The 23,291-nt window shown below is 35.9% G+C and overlaps 2 protein-coding genes across 2 annotated transcripts; one reads left to right on the forward strand and one right to left on the reverse strand.

Annotated features, from left to right (window-relative positions):
- Positions 1–310: 310 nt before the first annotated feature.
- UBP26 (ubiquitin-specific protease 26) lies at positions 311–10,568 on the reverse strand. Its single transcript, XM_012974508.2, has 14 exons — positions 10,130–10,568; positions 8,995–9,591; positions 7,865–8,120; positions 6,833–7,587; positions 6,309–6,417; positions 5,668–5,849; positions 4,723–5,007; positions 4,448–4,652; positions 3,403–3,474; positions 2,994–3,221; positions 2,174–2,437; positions 1,802–1,943; positions 772–961; positions 311–684 (listed from the first exon to the last, which is right to left on the reverse strand). Exons 1-13 carry the CDS (start codon positions 10,219–10,221, stop codon positions 849–851), a joined length of 3,300 nt encoding a protein of 1,099 aa, XP_012829962.2. The 5' UTR covers positions 10,222–10,568; the 3' UTR covers positions 311–684; positions 772–848.
- A 667-nt stretch (positions 10,569–11,235) lies between these two features.
- Positions 11,236–13,391, forward strand: LOC148768463 (uncharacterized). The gene has a single exon (XM_088821124.1). It carries the CDS (start codon positions 11,974–11,976, stop codon positions 12,928–12,930), a length of 957 nt encoding a protein of 318 aa, XP_088677250.1. The 5' UTR covers positions 11,236–11,973; the 3' UTR covers positions 12,931–13,391.
- The last annotated feature ends 9,900 nt before the right edge of the window (positions 13,392–23,291 follow it).

The following is a 23,291-nucleotide window of genomic DNA, read 5'->3' on the forward strand; positions in this document are numbered from 1 at the left end:
AAAGTAAAAGTCCAGATATAAATGCACAATAAGGTTCGTCCCTTATGTAGCACATAATATTTTTTTAAGCGCTGTTAGAGAAAAATATGTTTGGACATATACTTGGTTCAAGACACAAACCCATTTTCAAACCAATCAGCAATTTGCTGGCGGCTTCAAAGTAGCTAATTAAAAAAAGAGTTCGTTTGGGGGAATCGAAATATTGTTGGGGCATTTTCTATCAATAAATCAGGCTTGAGATTAGATCGAATGAACATTTACTTGTACTCAAATTGATGTTCACTTTATCCATTAAATTGAACATGTGTTGTTTCTTTAGGCCAACATAAATCAGTTTTAATATTAAAGACGTTTAATAACAACAACACACCAGTTCGAACATACTACAATCATAAGTCATCTCATTTGTTATCTTCATTATAATATAGATACAAAATTGTCCCAATAACCGAGGGAGGGAGGACCCTGATTTAAAAAAAAAAAAAAAAAAAAAATACTACTAGTGAAGACAATCAACAAACGAAGAATACACACTCTACAATCATGCAAAATATAATAATACGTGGTCGTGTCCTAGACAAAAAGCCAATCTTGTGATAGATACCTTTGTACATGATTAAACAAACTCTACACTTATAGTTGTACATGACCACTGACCACAACATCTGCTTGCTTGCACACCTCCTGGCAATTAAAACTACGTCAGCGCGAGATGATGGCAAACAGCATTTCGATAAAGTTTTCATGTAAAAACTGCAGTGTCTCTCTCACCTTCAAAATGATGGCAACAGCTTCTTTATGATTTTTGGTGATCGAAATCGAAATGGAAGAACAGAGACATATCTCCACTAGTTTAAACATGCTTCAGAGATGCCACGAGATGACATTGTTGATGTCAGAAGCGTACCCCGGAAACCTTCTTCCGTTTTGTGTGCATCAGAATTTGGGTCTGAAAGCTCGTCTGCAGATTAGTGTATTAGACAAGTACTAGAAGTGTCATTCAAAGGTAAAATCTAAAATTATTCGACTGCCGACAGATGAAAATTTTATAGCTTAAAGCTGCAGCATCGACTACCAATACCGGTTTTAGGAAGGAAGGCGAGAAAAAAAGGATTAGAAAATAAGACATAAGAGAAAACAAAGAGAATAATGGAAATTCAATTGTATACCACAAAACCTGAGAGAATGAAACTTGATTAAATATGTAAAACAAAATACAAATTATCAGGTGCTACATATTAAGCATATACACTACACAATGAAAATCTCGAAGACTTAACTGTGGACAACTTGCGCTGTACCATTACAGGAAATGATTCACTACCTACTTCCATGTGGCAGATATGATTCAAATTGCACCAAGACTTGGTAATACTAGTTATTCTAAAGCCAGAAAAATTTAGACTCATTTTTAGTTATTTCTATTTTCTTTCTTCACCTTAACAGAGTACAGATGTTGCAGGTAGTTCAGAATAACTTATTTCTCTTTCGATGCAAACATATTAAAACTATTATAATTACTATCTTTGATTTGATTAACATGAGATGAGAGAATAGAGGACGAGTCACCATGCAGATGACATCTTGAAAGGGCTAAACATTAGCAGTGATCAATCTAGGAACTGATTATGATTTAACCGCGCAATCTCATCAAACTTAAGAAAGAAAATTTGTCAATTTTAATTACCTGACACGAAACTCTAGAATTAAACAACCTATTTCTTACGTATGAAGAGAAGCTACCTGGGAAAGGTGTTATTCAAGTAATAAATATCTAAGACTGAAAGTCACTATGACTTACCAGCAATATCACGATTCTCATGGATCTTCGAGTCGGTCACCCATAGAATATCTCCAGGAAAAATATTAACATCAGCAAGACAAGCTGTTTCACCATCAATTATGTTGGAACCTTTGTGAAGTATCTGGTTCTCCTTAACCACCTACATAAATTTAGAGCACCATGTATTAGATGACCTGAAGCTGTTCAGCTTGTTAGGTGTTCTTATATTTCTGTTCCGAAAATCGCAGTTAAAACATATTTGATAAACTTATTCTCTATTTGTTTTTTGGTTGTCATGCAATTGCTTGGCTCTAGTCAACCCATTGTTAGGACTGAAATTTACAATTGACACCAAATGCGAGTAAGAGAAAAACATAGTATATATCTTACCCCAAAGGATTCCCATATCATCATCTTCAGCTGGTAAATGGATGTAGAGCCAGAAACATTCAAATTTACAGAATTTCCATATGTTGCCTTCCTTGACCGCTTGGAAGTTCGACGATTTGAATCTAAACTGCTCCCTGAAGCTTCTAAGATTGATTTTGGAGGATCCTTTCCGCTAATTAAACAAACACATATGTCCTCATTCGTATAATTAAGTTTCTTCATCAATTCCGAACTTTCCCTCTCACCGATGCACTCTTCACAAACCTACGGAGAAAGGAACTTGATCAATTGTACATGTGCCATAGTCGAGCTGAAAAAGTATCCGCGGGTCAGCTAGCAGGATAAAGGCATTCCTCGAGCAGTCAATACACTAACATAAAAAAATTATGCATTGAATATTTGAAAGAACCAGGAATAACTATCAGTAAGCATAAACTGCAAACATTTTGAACTTTACACAATTATTTAGTTTGTCACAAGCTTATAGTCGAGCATCAAGAAGAGATATTTTTTTTTGGTGGGCATATTCGAAACTAATCCCGATATCAAATGACCTGTCTCGCCTACATACTAGAGGCTGCAGAAAATAAAACCAGTATAACAGTTTATTACTTTTTGAAGGCAAGTATTTTATTTAAGGGGGATCCAGGGTGCATCCATAAATACTACATCGTTGTATCTACCATTACTTCTCACATCACCCTGGTAGGTCATACTGTCCTACATCAATTGAGCTAACAATTTCAGCAGGGCATACGAATAAAAAAAAATTAACCTCATCACTATAAGCATAAAATGGAAGACCAAGATTACAAAATACCTCAGGAGAAGTCTTAACAATAGGCCTTTGTAACAGGGTCATATTAACTTCATCGGACATATTTACATCATCCTCAGCAATTGGCATCTCTTTGCAAGACCCAGTCGGGCCATCTTCCACAACATTATCAACCTCGATTCTGGCAGAAACACATTTGGACTCTGAACCACCCCAGTCTCCACAGAGTGATCTCCAATCATCCTCGGCAATCAGTGTTAGTTCATCTGTCTAAAATAGAAAATTGAACAAAGGGAATCTCATATTAGGGTGTTCAAAAAGGAGGGTGCAGTTATACATATTTAAAAGGTTTGACAATCTACGAACCCTAGAGGAGACTCTAGTATATCAGTGAGCCATGCCCATTCATCGTATTAGTATGATAAGAAATCAGAAAGGATGGGAGACTTACAGCAGCTGACTTTTGGAAAATAAGTTCACGCTTCCAGAGGAGTTCCGGAGGCCTTTCAAGTAATTGACAATGCTGATGCACAAATAAGAGAAGTTAACACAACAATCAGACTACAATATAATAACAAAACCAACTGCAGAACAATCAGTGTGAACGATGCTGTCTTATAAAAAAAAAACATTGGAGAAAACGATGGATATTTTATGAACTTGAATGAGCTCAGTTCTCCAATGCCTATAAAATATCAGTCTAAAGACAGCAGGAAGCAAATAGAAAATAAAACATATATATATATATATATATATATATATATATATATATATATATATATATATATATATATATATATTTAATAAGCATTGACGAAAATATACATAAAACTTAAGATGGCAATGGATCGTTCGACAGGTTTTTCTAAACCCAAGATCTAACCTGTGAAAAATTAAAACCCAAACCCGCCCAGTTAATGCCAAACAAGAAATTTAATGTCTCTTAACTTATCGTTATATTTTTCTCGTATATTTACAATAAAAACAATCTCAATATTCTAATGCAATATTTCTAAAAATGTGTGCATATTCTATTAAGTGATAATACAAATATATCATTAATTATATTAAACTAGTCCACTATACAAAGTTCAAAGGGCAAATCTGCAGCGGTGATCGAGAACTGGTGGAGATGGCATACGAGAAATGAAATTTCTGAAAAGTGAACCCGGTGAAAAGAGGCATAAATGGGAAGATTTAAAAAGATGAATGGAACTTTGGAAAGTGAAAATCCTAATTTAGTTTATAAAAAAAAGTAGATAATATACATATGCTTAGGTTCTGGGTCGGGTCCTGAAAGATCGGATACCCGACCCAAAACTGCCCAGTTCTAAAAATCTAAACCATTATCTGCCCCAAAACCATTTAGCTTACCCATACTCCCCCAAAATGGCTCAGTTCTGGGTTTGAAACCCGTCAAACCCGTACCCATTGCCGTCAGTAATAAAACTTGGTGAAAAATGAAGGGAAAACCACCAAAGAGGATGATGGATAACCTTTTCACATAGCAGCATATCAACAACCTCGTTCAAAGTATCAAGTTCTGCAGAGGAAGCATTTTTCCCATTAGCATTAATGTAGCTTCTCCACTTTGAGAGCCAAGATGAGGGCAATAAATAGTATCTGGTGTCCGGAAAAAGAGCCAAGTTCTTATTCATGGCTAACTTTTCGTGAAGCTGCCTCTGCTTCAACTTGAACTCTCTGCAACATACAATTCCAAGTAAGCCCCAAAAGATATATTAATTTTCAACTAAGTGATTATTTTTACAACCTTAAACTGTCTTCTGAGAATGCAGCTTCTGTAAGTTCAGCACTGCAAGAAGAACACGGTTCAGAGTTGGAACGAAAAGTTGAACAGCCCACAGAGTCATCAGGCTTCACCGTCATGGCAGTTTGATGTATAAAATTCCAAAGGCTCTCAGGCACCAGTATACGTTTAGCCCCAGAAGCTAGTTCAGGCATAAGTTCACCATGGGGGCATCTAATTGATGCCGTCGGTCCAGAATCAGCATCACATGGCAAGTCTATGTTTTTCCGGCGTAGCCACTGCTGCAACCTACAAAGCGTAAGATCAACAAACAGTTCTAACTATAAATATGAGATCAAGATTACCATTAATAAATCAATACTACTTTTGCTCAAATTCAGCTGCTATACACATTTGGTAACACACTAACACTAAGAAACATACAGACTGATACAACTTCCAGATGCCGAAAAGAGTGTTCAGCTGAAGTGAAAAACACGTGAAAGAATGAAGAAAGTCATCCTATGAAATTACTGAGATCCCAAATCAATTTTCACAGTATTTTTTTCTTCTTTTTTTCTGTTATTACTCAACAATCTGCAAGTCACTCTTGGTTTCACATAAAAAATGGCCTAGTCTCACTTCATGCTTCAGCTATTTAATGGGGCTCAATTACTTTATTTTACCACTTCTCAGTTCAGTAAATGGTTGAATTTGTGGCCGGATGCCTTTGAAACTTAAATCTTTCCTTTATTATTTAAAAATTCATGTAAAAGCAATTCATCAAGTAATATCCACAGGATGCGTGCATATTTTTCAAACATGAATTTTTGTGTTGCACTCCACACAATTATAGTTTAAGTAGGTCTTTCTTAAATAGTAGCATGCAGTGAGTGAAGACAATCAGACAAAAGACAAGAAATTTAGCTCAACGGTGAAGGAAAATCAACTCTTTTACACATTTCATACCACGATTTTGATATGTAATACAGTTCTCCATCTAAAGGCTTCCCGGAAAGAGCTGCCTCTGCTAGTTCTTTCATCAGTGATTTCTGATCCCGATACACGTTTGCACGGACCAAATTGCGGCCCATCTCGAATATGCAATCAGCGCAATAGTCACTCTTAGCCAATGTTGGCCCCCCATCATACTAGTCATAAGAATCACGGAAAATATTATCAGAAAAAATCTATGGGCAAAACTGAAATAATCATATGCTAAACTGTTCAAAAGTCTGAAGCAAATGCTAATGATTCCGACTACATCACAATAGAAGCACTAAAATGAATAATTATCTACACATTTATTTGAAGTCACCTACTGGGATTAGTCCCATCAAGAAAATCAAAAATGTGGAATTCAGGGAATTGGTTTTGCAAAATAAAAAAATAGTAGTTCGATGTTCTGAAAAGATATATTCATCTGGTTGCACTTTCATCTTGTCCAGATCTTGAACGAGGATACTTTTTCAGTAATTTACACCGTAACTCTTTTAGATTTATCACTAACCAATAGAATTGCAAATTAATGTGGAAACATCAATTGACATGTGAAAAGGGTATCTTACATTAATAACATATCATGCATAAGGAACAGCAACAAATGATACCTTAGAAAATAATGTAGTCCAGGCTTCAGCTGACAAACGCTTCATGTGGTTAGTTTTTGAAACTGGTACCTTGGCATGCAAGCACTGTATAGATGAGTTGTCAATAGTCCTGCATAAATTACTTGTTTTATCGACATTTATCCTCACAAGGCTTAATATATTTTCAAACGCTATTACACTTCCTGAATACAGCTTCAGGGTTATGGAATCGTAAATAAATAGGAGATTAAGTAAGTTTCAACCTTTTAAAACATTAATGACCCTGCTCTTCCTGTGAAATTAAGGTTCTGATTTTAAATTGAAGTTATCTATCCTCCACTAATACATTTATGAGTAAAATTAGACAAGCAGGGATGTTAAGAGCAGATCTAAGAATACACGGCATCTGTGTATTGAGCTTCAACATGGGGAGGGACATCTCCAGAAAAGTGAAATTTAGATACATTAACATAGAAAAGTGTTCCAAACCCATGAGTTAATGTACGCTTTACAAGTCTAAGCAGAAATGTTTTTGTTTTACTTACAATGGAGTGACACTGTCTGCCCACTGACGAAGCCACTCAGTACTAATCCAGAAGTACGGCTTCTCGAGAGATAGAACTGGAGCTTCTGAAAGGATTGAACGCACCTCTTGTCGGCGCTTCGTAATGCAACTCAGCTCAAATTCTTTTTTTGACTTGTAACGTTCACAAGAATCAAGAAATGTTGAATTCAGCATATCCACATCCTTCAAAAGATGGGATGGAAGAGGACTGTTGGTTTCTTGTAAAAATACAGACCCTTCAGTTTCCATTTTGTGTTTACCAGACTGTGCACTAGTTCTTTCACCATTTATGATTGATTGCCTACGAACATACATTAGCATATATGCGTCACCGGATGAAAATGTTTGTACACGATTAGCCCCATTTGAATCTAAAGATTGTAGCTGGGTAGAATTCAGATGATTCCCATTCTCAATAGCATCCACACCGTTTACATATGCTGAGCTTACTGGCTCACTTTTCCCAGTTTTGGCTGCAGGTAATGATGCAGTGGACCCAAATGGCTGTTGACCCAAATTCGAGACTTGTTCATCATCAAATTCCCACCACTCACCAGTGTTCTCATCCTTTATATGGGCTGTATAATGACCACTGTCCACCGCAGAGCCCTTGTGTATTAAAACAGCAGCTAAATCATATATCAAATCCAACTGAGAACACTCAGATAATCTTCGTGCCATATTTAGTTCTCCAGGGAAACAAAATACTGAAGTGATCTTTTTCTTTGTGGTTGTCTGCAAATGGACCCAAACGAATCCGTAAATAAAGTTGACAGAAGAAAAATGCAAATGAATGTAATTTCAGTAGGTACTGCATTTTCACCATTGATCAGTTGATAAGTCCTACTGTCCAATGTTTCGCCTAAATAGTGAGGCCTAAACATAGTGATAGCAAAAGTAACTGCTAGTCGAGTTAACTTATTTCAAAGGATGACTGGAGAGCTCAAGGCCACTATATTAGACTATTAGTAAAGCAGAAAAGTAGAGACAGAAGGTGTGAGAAAACAATTACATTTGGAAGGAAAACACAACGTTTGAGTTGAAAATTTAGGACAGCAGGCAGTGACCGCAACTTAATACTACGAGTAGCATCAGCTCTTGTAGCACACGCATCACAATAATATTGATTGTCTCCTTGAAGCTCCTCTATGCTAAGGTAATCATCTAAACTCTCATCCAGACTCTTTAAACCTTTAACATTTAACTCCAGTTCATAGAAGTCCTCAATTTTTGACGACGCTTCAGACTCGTTTCCACATTTTGAGCACCTAGTTCAAAGAAGCAAAATCATGATCATTCATTTCAGAAATGCAAGAAAAGAAAGAAAGAACGAAAGAAAGAGAGGCAAGAATGTGAGACAAGTCATTACTTCATAGTAACTTTACAATTAATAATTAGATTATAGGAAAATTATTCCCCACAATTTCAATTCCTTGAAAAGGTGATACATCAACGCAAATAGAACGCAATATAAAATAACAAACATGGAATGTTACTAGACACCATGCCGCTGCATTATAGTCAAGAAAATTTTGAGAGAAGAGCCTTTTAGCAAAATGTCCACCCGTTGGTAAAAGTTCTGCACACAGTATGTGTATAAACATCTCCCGGTTTCATACTAAAAATAAACTTGGTACAAGTTACTCGGACAAAGGGGAGATGATTAGAGGGCGTGATGTCTTAAGCTGTAAGAACAGACTAATTTCAATAATTACCCAGGGAATTTCTTTCGTCGTAGATTTTAAAATGATTATTAGTTACACTTCAACTTAAAGAAGATTTAGGCAACAAGGTTGACACCATTACCACATGAAATGTCAGGGTGGTTAAACATTATAAAAGTTGTAGACTTAGTTTCACCATAGACTTGAATATAATCATCAACTAAACCTTGTGATTCCGAATCTCACTCTGTTGTTTGAGTATGCTCTCTTTCTTCCTAAATGTCCTAAAATCGATCCATGATACATGTAATCTAAATTAAAGATATTCAAAAACTTTAGTACAAACGTAATGGATTATTATTTTTCTTTGCAGTTTAGTCTTACAGTAGATATTCTGAGTCTATGGGCCACATATAAGCACGGGACAATCATATTTTGCGAGGTCAAGAGGAAAGATCGTGATAAGAACACATCATACCTAGTTACGTGTGACACACCTCCGCGGAAAAGGTCTTGTACAATTGTCCTGGCCTTTGCAACTCTGGACTGGCTCAAGCATCGCTCAAGCAAGGAAAAGAGTAAGGTGAGAAATTCGTGGCTGTCCTGCTGAACACCATTGTCAAGTTCCAAGGTCTGGATAAATGGTGCTGAATCCACAAAGGCCATCTTACTGGAGTGCAGCTGTGCAAAAAGTCTTGCAAGGTTATTCAAAACAGGCTGCTCACCCAAGACTTCAGGTTCAACAGAGAAAACGCCTTCTCTGAATGATTTATTCATGTACAGGCACTGCAGTATACTATTGGCATAGCAAGTTGCACCAAGATTTGTAAGTCCTGCGGGTGTAGTGGAGGATGCGCGAAGGTCAACCGAAGGGTCAGGACCAAGGGCATTTACAATTTCCGAAGTCTTCTGCCACAAGCCAGATTTCCGACTTCCATTAGGAGGTGGGACCAACCCACAGAAGCAATTAGGGTTGTCCTTGGTATTTACTCGACATCCTTGACAGAAAGGTTTCCATATCATAAAAAGCTGATTTACATCATCTTCACTCACCTCTCCATTTGAAAGAATCTTCCTACATCCCAAAACCAAATTCTTGAAAAAACAAAACATATTTCTTCAATTAAAGAATCACAATCAGTTCAACTGCAGTTTTACTTCATATAAGTTCTTCTTCTTATGTTCTTTTATTGTTCTTTCTCCGTCAATGACGTATATAACAAATTACAGATATCATACCCTTTAACTACAGAAATGAAGTAAATGAAATTTTAGCAATATAAACAAATCAGCCGAAATGATAAAATGGAAATCAAAAACTCCGGAAGTAACCTAGTAACTACAGTTAAAACCTAGAAGAACATAAATCGAAGCGGAACCTCAAACAACTCATATATCAAATCATATATCAAATTCGCAAGTAAAACCATAGCAGATATTTATATCATTATTTTCTACAAAATATGCTAATAAACCTCTATAAAAATCAAGAAAAAGAAAAAAGAAAAAAAAAAAAAAAGCAAATTGCCGTAAATAGCAGTTACACATAGAAACCACAAAAATCACATCATACAAATTAAACGAATAAAATTGAAAAAAACGAACAGAAATACCTGTAAATTTCAGTGATGGCCTCTGCATTATCCTCGGCCCGACTCCTCTTATTTTTACTCCTCGTCGCCGGCCGATGATTCCCCATCTTCATATTTCTTATCACCCTAGAATGATAATCACTCAAAAAAAAAAAAAAAAAAAAAAAAAAAAAACAATTACACAGATACACCGCAAAATTCGAAGTATATATTTATGATTCGGAGACGATGGCCTCGTCGATCCTCTGTGGTGATGGATTTGGAGCGATCGAGAGATGAAGAGTCAGAAAGCAGAGGTTTTGGAGTACCGTAATAATTTCATTTTTAGGGCTCTCGTTTATATATTTTATTTTGATTTTTCATTGTCAAAATTAATTTTGTTTTACTATTTTTTTATGTAAATAAATAAATATGTGCGTACGATATTTTTTAGGTTGCGCGGGGTAACTTTCGATTTTCCCTCCTTTTTCTTGTGCTAAAAAGCCTGAGAGGAGGGAAAAAATGAAGCGGAGGACAAGATCGGATCAGGTGGTCTGTGCCTACATGTCATGGGGCTTAATATTGTTACACGTGTGAAACATTTTGGAAATTGCTAATTTAACCTAGTATATTTTTTTAGTCCCACTTGTTCTTTTTTATATGAACAAATCCTCTTGGTTTAAATGTTTCATTTTACACGCACCAAATTTATTATATTATGGGGAAACTACAGATAAATCTCTAATCCAAAACTCAACTCACAGATCAGTTCCTAGGTAGTTTTCCCAAGCAATTCAGTCCCTATTCACGCGTCTGACATGCAGATCAGTCCCTAATGTGAATTTTGAATATTTATTATATTCTCTTTTCACTCTCACCCTTTTCTCTCTCCTGCTTTTCTCTCTCCTGCTTTTCTCTCTCTTCATCTTCTCTTTCTTTCTTCATCTGCTCTCTTTCTTCTCTATTTCTTCTCCCTTTCTCTCCTCTGGTTTGCTCTTTTTCCGGCGAAAAAATCACTGTAAAACCCACCCACCCCACAATGGCCACAAATGATGTATCAAATGATTTACCCACTGTGATTCTTGGAAGTTGTCGATACAAAATGGAACTTCACATTATTTCCATAAAAAGTAATTCGACCTTAATGGAGATATATGGTGCTATTATCAACAAATGGAATCATATCCATCCAAATGCACTGATCCTCCAATACTTGGCTCCTCGGGAAAGATTGTATGTGACATTGGGCAGTGATGAAGATGTGGAGAATATGGTTGCATTGCATCTGATAATGAAGATGAGTGTGGTCGACATTGTCGTGATCCGCAAAGATGAAGCTAATTCGCGTGGAAAGAGGGTTCGCACCGATGGCTGGTAGGTCTCCATCTTTTTCTGTACTGCTGAAATGCATTTCTTTATGGTTGTTAATTATTGTGTGATACATAGTATAAAATATGGCACATAATAGTATCATGCTAATATAAATATGGTATGGACGTATGGTACTTACAGTACGTAACCTTGATCTGAGTAGTATGGGTGATAGGTAAATTTGGTACTGCTGGTGGGAAAACATAGTATCATATAATGAGGAAGATAGTACGTAACCTTCATCTGAATAGTATGGGTGATAGGTAAATTTGGTACTGTTGGTGGGAAAACATAGTATCATATAATGGGGAAGATAGTACGTAACCTTCATCTGAATAGTATGGGTGATAGGTAAACTTGGTACTATTTGTGGGAAAACTTAGTATTATATAATGGAGAAGATAGTATGGAACCAGTGCATTGTTATGATATTTTCATGTACATTGTTATTTGGATTCCACTCTATTGTAATCCATTTTTAAAAATTTTTTGAAACCAAAAGCGGCGATCAATCGATGGAAATCGAGGGTAATCCGCTTGGAAATTCAATTGATGCATGGAGACATTGCATCCGTGGGGAGAATCAGTTTTTTAAAGATCCTGATGATTTTAGGCATATGCTGAAAAACTATTCTATTGCTAATAATCGATCATTTAAGTACATGAAAAATGATCAACAAAAGATCATAGCAGTATGCATTGACGAAAACTGCAAATGGAGGGTTTATGCATCATTGTACAAGTCAGATAAGTTATTTAGCATTCGCAAGTGCAATCTTGAGCACACTTGTGGTGATGCTACTCTTCGTACAAGGGGTCATCCTAAAGCCGATGCTACATGGATTGCTCAAATTATGAAACGAAAATTGAGAACGCAGCCAGCTTACACACCATGTGGTATGTTAGAAGATATCCGAGACGATTATGGTCTGGAGCTTCAGTACTACACAGCATGGAGGGGTAAAGAAAAAGCAATGCGTCATATCCATGGTGATGAGACGACATGTTATGATAAACTGAGACGCTATTGTCGTGCATTAAAAATGCATAACCCTGGTAGCATGGCAGAGTATGAGATTGAACCTGCTACTCAAAAGTTTATTCGAATATTTATTAGTTTTGGGAGTTCTATTTCCGGCTTTCATCGGTGTAGGCCGATGATATGTTTGGATGGGACTCACATTAAAAATAAGTACAAAGGATGCTTGCTTTCTGCTGTGTGCAAGGATCCAAATGATTCCTTATATACATTGGCATACGCAGTTGTTGATGCTGAGAATGATAAAAACTGGGAGTGGTTTTGCATTAAACTGAAACAAATTCTAGATCTTCACAATGACAATAGATCTTTTACCATTTTCTCTGATCGTCATTCGGGGCTTCTTAAAGCCGTCCCGTTGGTATTTCCTAGTAGCCACCATGCATATTGTTTGCGACACTTGGTGGATAACTTTAGAACTCAGGTATTTTGATTCTCTTTAATATGCAAATTGGAACGTACCATTTGTCACCTCATGTCATACTTTTGTATAACATGTTTCATACTTTTGTATAACATGTTTCATACATTTGTGTAACATGTGTCATACTTTTGTATAACATGTTTCATACATTTGTATAGCATGTTTCATACATTTGTATAGCATGTTTCATACATTTGTATAACATGTTTCAAAATAATATAGGTCCTGAGGAAGTACCCATTGCACAACAAGTCATATTGGGCGAGTGTTTTACATAATGCTGCATATGCTCCTACTCGGCAGGAGTTCGATGCAACTATTTCTCGTATAGTGCAATCTATGCCTCTCGCGGCATCATTTATTTCGAATTCTGATCCAAATCATTGGGCCAATGCCTATTTTTCTGGAGAAAGATGGGGAATCGTGAACAATAATCAGGCAGAAAATTGGAATGGTTGGGTTAAAGATGCCCGATCTTTGCCTGTTCCATCCATGATTGATCACATACGGATCAAAATAATGGAGATGCTAGTTAAACGACAAGGAAAAAGTTTGGCAATGACTGGCATATTGTGCAAGAAAATTCTAAAGAGATTAACAATCAATCATATGGCCTCTCGTTCCTTAAAATATTGTAGATCAAGTAGTACCGCTTTTGAGGTATATGATGAGGACAAGTCGTATAAGGTTGACTTGCAGTACAAGACTTGTTCTTGTAAAGCATGGCAATTAGAAAAACTTCCATGCAAACATGTGTTGGGAAAATTGGTTAAAAATTGAGTCATGAACAATTTTTATCAATGTTAGTGTACGGTCTAATTGAGTACATAAATGAATTTCGGATTAGAACCAATTTTGTGGTGAATGAAAAATTACTAGTCCAAAAATATAAGGAAAGTGGGATTTTAAGTTATCCCACATTGGAAAAGTAGAGAAGTACTGAGCTGTATTTATATCAAAATATGGGGACAAAGGGTCACGCCCTTTGGGCATTCAACTTTGTTTGGGAGAAAGGCCTATATGTTATATGTTTCAAATCGTGCCCGCGCGCGCGCGCCGCCGCCGCCGTCCGGCCGGCCGGCCGGCTCGCTCGTTCGTTCGTACGTACGTACGTACGTATGTATGGATTCCTCACTTCAATCCAAATACAGCCTACTGCATATTCAGCCTTCCCTTTACAGATTCTCTCGAAAAGTTCTACACAAAGTACAGTTCGTCGTACTTGGGATTTGGAGTGCTCCTATTCCAAGTTTTGCCGTTGTATCTTGGGAGACGATTTCCATTTAATCCGTTAGCACCGTTGCGGGGAAATTTCGTCTTAAGGACAGAGACAACTCGCCTCGGCAAAATTCTCGTTCATAGCAGGTTACCAACAACATGCATGTGCATGTTTGGAGTCAAAAGGATACTCAGTATATGAGTTTGTTGATCCATGCTTTCATATTGATACGTACAAACAGGTATATCAATTCACGATTAACCCAATTCCCTCGTTTGATGAGGACTTTGACTTGTACGATGCGTGTAATGCTCCGCCCGATGTCTTTGTTAATGCACCTGATTCGAGAACTCGACCGGGACGTAGAAAGACAAAAAGAATTCCTTCAGAAGTGCAAACTCGTAAACTGAAGTGTACTCGTTGTGGGAAGCCTGGACACAATCGTCGTACTTGCACACAACCAATCTGACTAGCAATTTTTTTTTAATGTAAATTTTGTCTGCATTTGTGTTACTTAAACTAACTAGGTTTGTTTCTAATGTAAATTTTATGTTTTTCATCAGGGAGGACAAGATGGAGGAGAGCTTACATGATTGCCCATTATGTTATTCAAGTGATTGAAGTGAATGAAAACTGGCTGTTTGTACTTTATTATTATGTGATTTGTACTATGTTGATTTGAACTTTGTACTATGTTTCAATTTGCACTATGTTTTTGCTATTTGTAGTTTGTACTATGTATTAGGTACTCTGTTCATTGATGGTTTATCATTTTCAGTCTAATGGTACTATTTTTATTTACACATGGTATTATCTATGAGATAGGATGGTATGAATTACTCAATTTATGACCGTTACAATATAGCCGTTGCTTACAATATAGCCGTTGCTTATTGTCAGAACTAGTCAAGTCATAATATGACCATAAATGACACATAGGCTCATTTGTTTCTAATTCATGGCTTCTTCGAGTAGCACCACTCAAATGAGTGGGTTAAAATACAAAAAAGGGAAATGCAAGCGTCTTGATTGTGGGAAGAAAACAATAATCATGGTTTCAGAAACTATTTCGAATCCCGGAAGGTTATTTTACTGTTTCCCACACCATGGCTACTCCCATTGGTGTGAACCATTTGAAGTTGGGCAAACTTTTTCCAACTCAAATCGTGAAGAAAATGAAGCTACAAGTGCGTCGATGAACCAAGTCCATCAAGAAAGTGAAGTGAAGAATTGCAATTCTGAAGGTGGAGTAGTTCATAGTTTGATAGTGTTGAATCTAGTAATATTTGCAGTCTACAAGCTATGTAAAACCTATGTACTGTTGTTTAATTAGTGAACATAAGAGTACAATGTATAAGCTGGTAAAGTTCGGGTTATTCGTGACTATAGTACGCTTTGTTCACCAATTAAGTACAATGTTTAAGCCGTTAAAGTACAAGTGAGTCGTCACTATAGTACGATTTGTTCACTGATAAAGTATATGTTTGCCATTCATATAGTATTTTTACATTCTATATATTATTGTCGGGCCAATGCATCCATATGATCGCATTTTAAGACACAACTCTTCAGTTTAAGACTATTAAGAATGAATGGAGACAATGTGGGAGTCGATCAACATCGACTATGGTAAGAATTGAGGAAAGTATTAGTTTTACACTTGAGCATTGTAGACTTGTATGAATATATTGTATAGTATATGAGTATCATGTATGAAATTCAACATATTTATGGGATCTTGTATTCCAAACGCAACAATAATGCTCACCTACCTTAAAATAATCATTTAAAACATAATTTATGCAACTCCCGTACTTATTGATCATTAAAACGTCGATGAAATTGGTACAATTCAATTCATCAAAAAATATAGTACGCTTTGTTCACCAATTAAGTATAATGTTTAAGCCGTTAAAGTACAAGTGAGTCGTCACTATAGTACGATTTGTTCACTGATAAAGTATATGTTTGCCATTCATATAGTATTTTTACACTCTATATATTATTGTCGGGCCAATGCATCCATATGATCGCATTTTAAGACACAACTCTTCAGTTTAAGACTATTAAGAATGAATGGAGACAATGTGGGAGTCGATCAACATCGACTATGGTAAGAATTAAGGAAAGTATTAGTTTTACACTTGAGCATTGTAGACTTGTTTGAATATATTGTATAGTATATGAGTATCATGTATGAAATTCAACATATTTATGGGATCTTGTATTCCAAACGCAACAATAATGCTCACCTACCTTAAAATAATCATTTAAAACATAATTTATGCAACTCCCGTACTTATTGATCATTAAAACGTCGATGAAATTGGTACAATTCAATTCATCAAAAAATATAGTACGCTTTGTTCACCAATTAAGTATAATGTTTAAGCCGTTAAAGTACAAGTGATCGTCACTATAGTACGATTTGTTCACTGATAAAGTATATGTTTGCCATTCATATAGTATTTTTACACTCTATGTATTATTGTCGGGCCAATGCATCCATATGATCGCATTTTAAGACACAACTCTTCAGTTTAAGACTATTAAGAATGAATGGAGACAATGTATGACTATATTGTATAGTATATGTGTATCATGTATGAAATTCAACATATTTATGGGATCTTGTATTCCAAACGCAACAATAATGCTCACCTACCTTAAAATAATCATCTAAAACAATAATGGAGACAATGTGGGAGTCGATCAACATCGATTATGGTAAGTTTTTTGTGAATACACATGTGAAGTACGCTTTGTTCATCAAATAAGTACAAGTCTATTGTTGACAAGGTATCTTCGAATGGACTAGAAAGTATTTGTTGCTCATTTTTATGGTACGCTCGTATTCTTTATACAAACTAATTAATCGCAAAATAAAGTACCATGTGTTCAAAAGGCAAGTACATTTCATCGAAACATATAGTACAATGTATACAATGAAAAAGTACGAGTAGAGCTAATCAATAGTATTATTAGCTCTACAACAAAAGGACAGATTGTTTATGACATAAAAACACATTCACCTGTTCATTTAATTAATTACAAAAAACACAAGAACCCCAAAACACTTCCACTCCCAGTTTTTTCACAATAACGCCAGATCTATTTCATATTTAGCTTCCACTTCTACTCCCCGATGCCTCAGAAAGATAGCTGCTAGTTTTGGGCGAAGTGTTTTGATATCGCAAGTTTTTGCCTTAAACCAAATATCTTCACTGTTTACAGCATGACAATATGCCCACATGCAGACAAACAAGCCGCAATCAAGGTTCCCATCCTGCTGCCTATATCCATGAACCCATTTAGCTTCCGATTGTATCTCCAACCCAGACCTTCTTTCAACCACCTTGCTGTAAAACGAGGCCTACGAAAATAAAATATTATATTAGTCTACAACAATTCGCAAGAATAAAGAATAACTAATTACAAGAATATGGGCTTACGACATAATCCCCAATTCCTGGGAAATTCGGAGAATAGTCTATGGAGTTCCAATGGTAAATACATTTATCTATTGGGTTCAGAACAAGCAGGAACCAGTGTTCACTGGAATTGATAGGTATCATGACAAATGTTTTGCTGAAGATATTTGCTGTGTTTAGCTTGTCAAAAGCCATCGTTCCAAAAATAGTAAAATCATTGAGAAGACGATCAAACTTGGCATCGCTCATTCGTTCTACGTCCACCCGAGGTCGCGACATTAACTCTTGCTACGAAACATAATAGAGAATATTAGATAAACATTGTAATGTGTCCAAAATTATTTGTTAAACCACTATATACCTGGGCAGGGGAGTCAAGGTAATCAATCTCATGTCCATGCTGGTTCATGATAGATTCGGAACATAATAGATTCAAGTACAAATCTATGTGTTCTGCACTCAGCATTTCATCAAATAAAAGTTCGCACATATGCCTTCCCGTCAATTGATGTGGGCCTCTCTCCACAATAATTTCACTACAGTAAGACATAACCATGTACTATTGGATAAGTAAACTTGTACTATGTACAAAGTTACTACATACTATAACATGTGGTCAACATATACTATTGGATAAGTAGACTTATACTATGTACAAAGTTACTACATACTATAACATGCAGTCAACATGTACCATTGGATAAGTAAACTTATACTATGTACAAAGTTACTACATACTATAACATGCAGTCAACATGTACTATGTATTCACTTGACATATACCATTAAAGACATTAACATGTACTATCAAGGTGGTTGTGCTCTTACCCTAAATCAACACTTTCCAAGAACAGATCCAACACTATCCTCTCTTCTTCGGATATTTGGTCACGACGTACGTAGTCCTTTCTTCCCCGGTAATAATCGGCAGTCTATATAACGAATAAATCACACCAATTATGACAAAAAATAATAATAATGTAATACTAATATAATCATAAATACCTTGATCCCAGGGACTGAAACCGAAACCTTGGACACAGGAACTTGTTTACGACCACGTCCTCGTCCTCGTCCTCGCACGCTTGGAACTTTGGCCTTTGACTTTGGCCTTTGACTTTGACTTTGACTTTCGTCTCCTTGATTTCTCTCTCTTTCTTCATTTCGTTCTCCTTCACCTTCCATCCCCTCTACTTCATTTTTTCTCCTTCTTTTTCCCTTTCCTCTATCTCTATCTCTGCCTCTATCTCTATCTCTTCATCTGCCTCTGTCTCTCTCTCTTTTTCTGTCTCTCTCTCATTCTCTCTCTCATTCACTCTCTCTGTCTCTTTCTCTTTCTCTTTCTCCTGCTATTTCTCTATCTCTATCTCCTTTTCTTTCTCTATCTTTTTTTCTTTTTTTCTCTTACTCTGCATTTTTTTTTCTTTATTTTCTTCTTCTGTTACATTCCCCCTCTTCCTTTTTATGTTATTCTTCTTATGCTGTAACTAAAAAAAACAATAGTACGAAACATGTTATACAATAGTATTATATTAGTTGACATATAGTATGTTCCAATGTGAACGGAAGTATGAAGTTTAGGGTTTATTGTATTAATGACTTACAGGTGTTGCTTCCACGTCTTCTATCTCATCTTCACTACCTTCAGAACTTATTTCAACAAACCTATCAACACTAATTCCAACAACTGGACCAGAAATTACTTCCAAAACCGGAGAAAGCAACGCTTTCTCTTTTGGGTACACAGAAAATGGTATAGCCTAATAAACGTAAAAAATTTGTTAGCAAATACCTAATACATTATATATTTTGTAACTCAAAGTGTTACCTGTACTTGTTTTATCTGATCAAAAAGCAACCTAGCTGCTTCTTCATCGATTGGGATTTTGCTGTCTCGCCACCGGAAGAACCGGGGAAATTTGTAAACGCTGGTGGAAACCCCTAGTGACGTGATCCTTTCATGCACCCATGCCTGCGTATTTTGGAATCATTATTAATTGGTATATTCAATATAATATAATATATATTCACTATTAGATATCACTTACCAATAAGCCGATAGTGCATCCATCAAAATACTTTAACCCCCCCTTCAGATACATCTCCATATTCTCAACAAGAGTATCATATACCAACTTTCCCCATGCAAAAGACCCTAAAACCTCCAAATCTTCTACATGCGGATAAACCCACCTTTCTAACGTTTTGTTACCCTTTGGCAGTAGAATAGTATTAAACAGATAAATAGTGTACAATCTGCTGAAATCTTCAACAGATTGTTGATCGGTCATAACTGCATAGGCCTCCAGTTTATAACCAATATATAGCCTCGTCATTAATGATAACTTACCATCAAAAATTCGTGTAATGAAATCAGTGTCTCTGCCATCCATATTCACATCCACCGGTACGCCTTCGTACTGCAGCCCTAATACGATAGATAATTGCTGCGGAGTGAATTCCAAGCGTATAGTATTTCCCCCAAACCAGAAGGCCCGATCTTCTGCATTGAACGCTTGCATGAGAGACACAACCCTAGGGAAGCTGTGGTTTATTTTAGGCATGTCCATGTAGTGATATAATGGATTTTTCTTCAGTACTTCATAATGTTGTTTCTTCATCACTTTTTTCACACCTTCCATAGTTGTTTGAAAGGCGAACGGTGAGCACCTGCAGCCTATTGATAGCTTGCTGCAATCTTCTTTTACAACAATTCCTGCAATTACATACACATAAAACAAATACAATTATAACAAATACAACGTACTATAAAGTTCCACATGTCAATACCATCCGAAGTCACTAGTAATACCATTCAAAGGCACTAGTAATACTATTATGGCATATGACTTATACTACAAGACCATCAAACATTATACTTCTAGTACCACAAGTCAATACCATCCGAAGTCACTAGTAATACCATTCAAAGGCACTAGTAATACTATTATGGCATATGACTTATACTACAGGACCATCAAACATTATACTTCTAGTACCACATGTCAATACCATCCGAAGTCACTAGTAATACCATTCAAAGGCACTAGTAATACTATTGTGGCATATGACACATACTACAGAACCATCAAAGATTATACTTCGAGTACCACATGTTAATACCATCGAAATGCACTATTAATACCATAACTGCGCATGACACATACTATAGAACCAGTACGAAAAATACAATAAGCCTCTTTCCCATATCCTATATGAAACCCTTGTTAGGACTCAAAATGCTTTGGGGACATGCTAAAGTCACCGAAGAATAATACCCATGAGAAAACTGTTACAAAATCATGAAATTCGACAACAAATAAATGATCTTTGCAAACCCAAACAACAGAACAACAAATATTGGAACCGATTTAATGATTAGGGCAAACACCGAATAAAGTCGAGGCATAATACCCATGAGTGGATATGTTCAAAATCATGAAATTCTATAACAAATAAACCTTTTTGCCCTGCTTAAGCAACACCCAAATGGGTCTGTTTCCAAGAAAATGAAAAAAAAATAAAAAATCAAACCTTGTTGTTTGCCCTGCTTCACCATTGTTTATAAATGGGTTTGTTTATTTTTATTTTTCTGTTCGCTTTATTATTTTTATGCGGTTTGTTGATTCTTCGTGCTTCGTAATTTCTTCCTTCTTTGTTCTTCGTTTCTTCTTGGTTTCTCTGTTCTTCGTTTCTTCTTGGTCTGAAAATGGGTATAACTGAACGGTGGTTTTTTTCTGCACCTTTTTAGCTTCTTTTTTGTTGTTTGATTTTTGAAATGTAACGGGCAAAGAGCGTGTAACACAAACGGCGTGTTGGAAGTTGTAAAGAAGTTATGTAAAATTAGTATAAAGTAAAGGGTATTTTAGTATTTGCACATTTTATTAGGGACTGAACTGCATGTTAGGCGCGTGAGTAGGGACTGAATTGCTTGGGGAAACTACCTAGGGACTGATCCGTGAGTTGAGTTTTGGATTAGGGATTTATCTGTAGTTTCCCCTTATATTATACATTCTTTACCCTTTTCAAATCCAAGGGTTAGAGTTTGCGCAATCATGAATTAGGTTTAGGGACCAACTGCATGCATCGACGGTAGGGCGACATGCGCCGAAACTACGATCAGATTATACCGCGGAAGAACGGTGGGGGATTGTTGGAGCTCCGACTTGCTTAAATCATTTAGTTTACTAGATTAGTTAGTTGGCTGATTTTGTTCGTTGTTCGGCGCAACGGCAAATTATTAGAGTTCAGATTAGTTGACTTTTTGTTAGTTGAAGTTTTTCGGCATTGGCAAAGCGTCGAAGATCAAATTAGTTTTTGATTTAGCTAATATTGATGTAGTTGGCTGATTATTTTCTGGTGGTGGCGGTGAGTCGCCGGAGCTACGATAATTGACTTGATCTAGTGTGCTATTTTTATTTTTCAGTGGCGACGTCGATTTATCGAAGTTCCAATTAGCCAACTTGATTTAGTTTACTTGAATTAGTTTATATTAATTACATAATATTTAGTTACTACAAGAAACACTAGTGGTAGGCTAGTGCACATTCACCTCATACAAACATGGTTCGACTCCTTGATGATACAATTTACTTTCTAATTAGGTTCTTTTGCAGCGGCGACAACGGTCGATGAGTTGTCTGTCCTTTTCTGCTCATTTGTTTAGTCTTAATGGTAACAATTGTTTCTCTTATAGTTTTGCACCTGCCAACTCTTTTGCATGCAACATTTGAATCTAACAAAGTACTCTTAGTAAAAAGAAATATTTATTTGTAAGAAAGACACTTAGCCAGGGGTTAGGCTATGACCCTATACTTGTTTAAAGATAGAATTAGAAAAATTAATTCATAGTTTCGTGCTAGTAGCTAAAGCTCAAAAAATGTCAAAAAATAGTAACCGCCAAAAATCAATACATGCACTTTTCAAAAAAAAAAAAAAACAAATCAATATATGCTAAATATGGCAACTGTAAATAGAAACCTATCACAATTGGAAGCTAAGGGTAAAACACGCAGCGCATATTAAAAAAAAAAAGTTTTTTTGAATAAGTCATTGACCAACAACCTTTATTGTTTTAGGTTCAGTGGTTATATTTCTTTCGTCAATAAGTCCGCCACTTCAATATGTATTATAAATAAATGCAAAATTAATGTATATGACAAAATTACCCCCAACCCTTTAAACATAATTCCTAATTGTAATTCCAATTTAACTTCAATTTAATCAATTCTCATTACAAAAATTCAATTTTGACTTTTTTTTTTTGAACTTTTTTTCCGCCCTCGGTTTTCGACGTTGAATTTTTTAATTTTTTTAATTTTTTTTCCCTTAAAATTTTTATCCTTTTCTTTACGCCCGACGCTGAACGTTGTCCGTCATTGTACCGTCATGAACAGTAATTATACTGTCGCTTACAATACATTTACGTAATTGTATTGTCCTTGACAGTACAATTACTGTCTACCACAACAATATTATTATTTTTTTTGGTTTTTTTTGATTTTGTTTGATTTGTTGAGAAGTCAACGTAATTATATTACTGTCGTTAACGAAAAAATTACTGTAAACATAATAATATTACTGTCAACCACATCAATATTATTTTTTTTGACCTTTTTGTTTTGTTTGTTTTGTTGACGGATCGACGTAGTAATATTAATGTCTATTATTGTATATTACTATAAACACAATAATATTATTGTGGTTGACAGTAATATTAC

The sequence above is a fragment of the Erythranthe guttata genome, chromosome 8 (genome assembly GCF_056151865.1).
Source record: "Erythranthe guttata isolate IM_541 chromosome 8, IM_541, whole genome shotgun sequence".
Taxonomy (NCBI): Eukaryota; Viridiplantae; Streptophyta; class Magnoliopsida; order Lamiales; family Phrymaceae; genus Erythranthe; species Erythranthe guttata.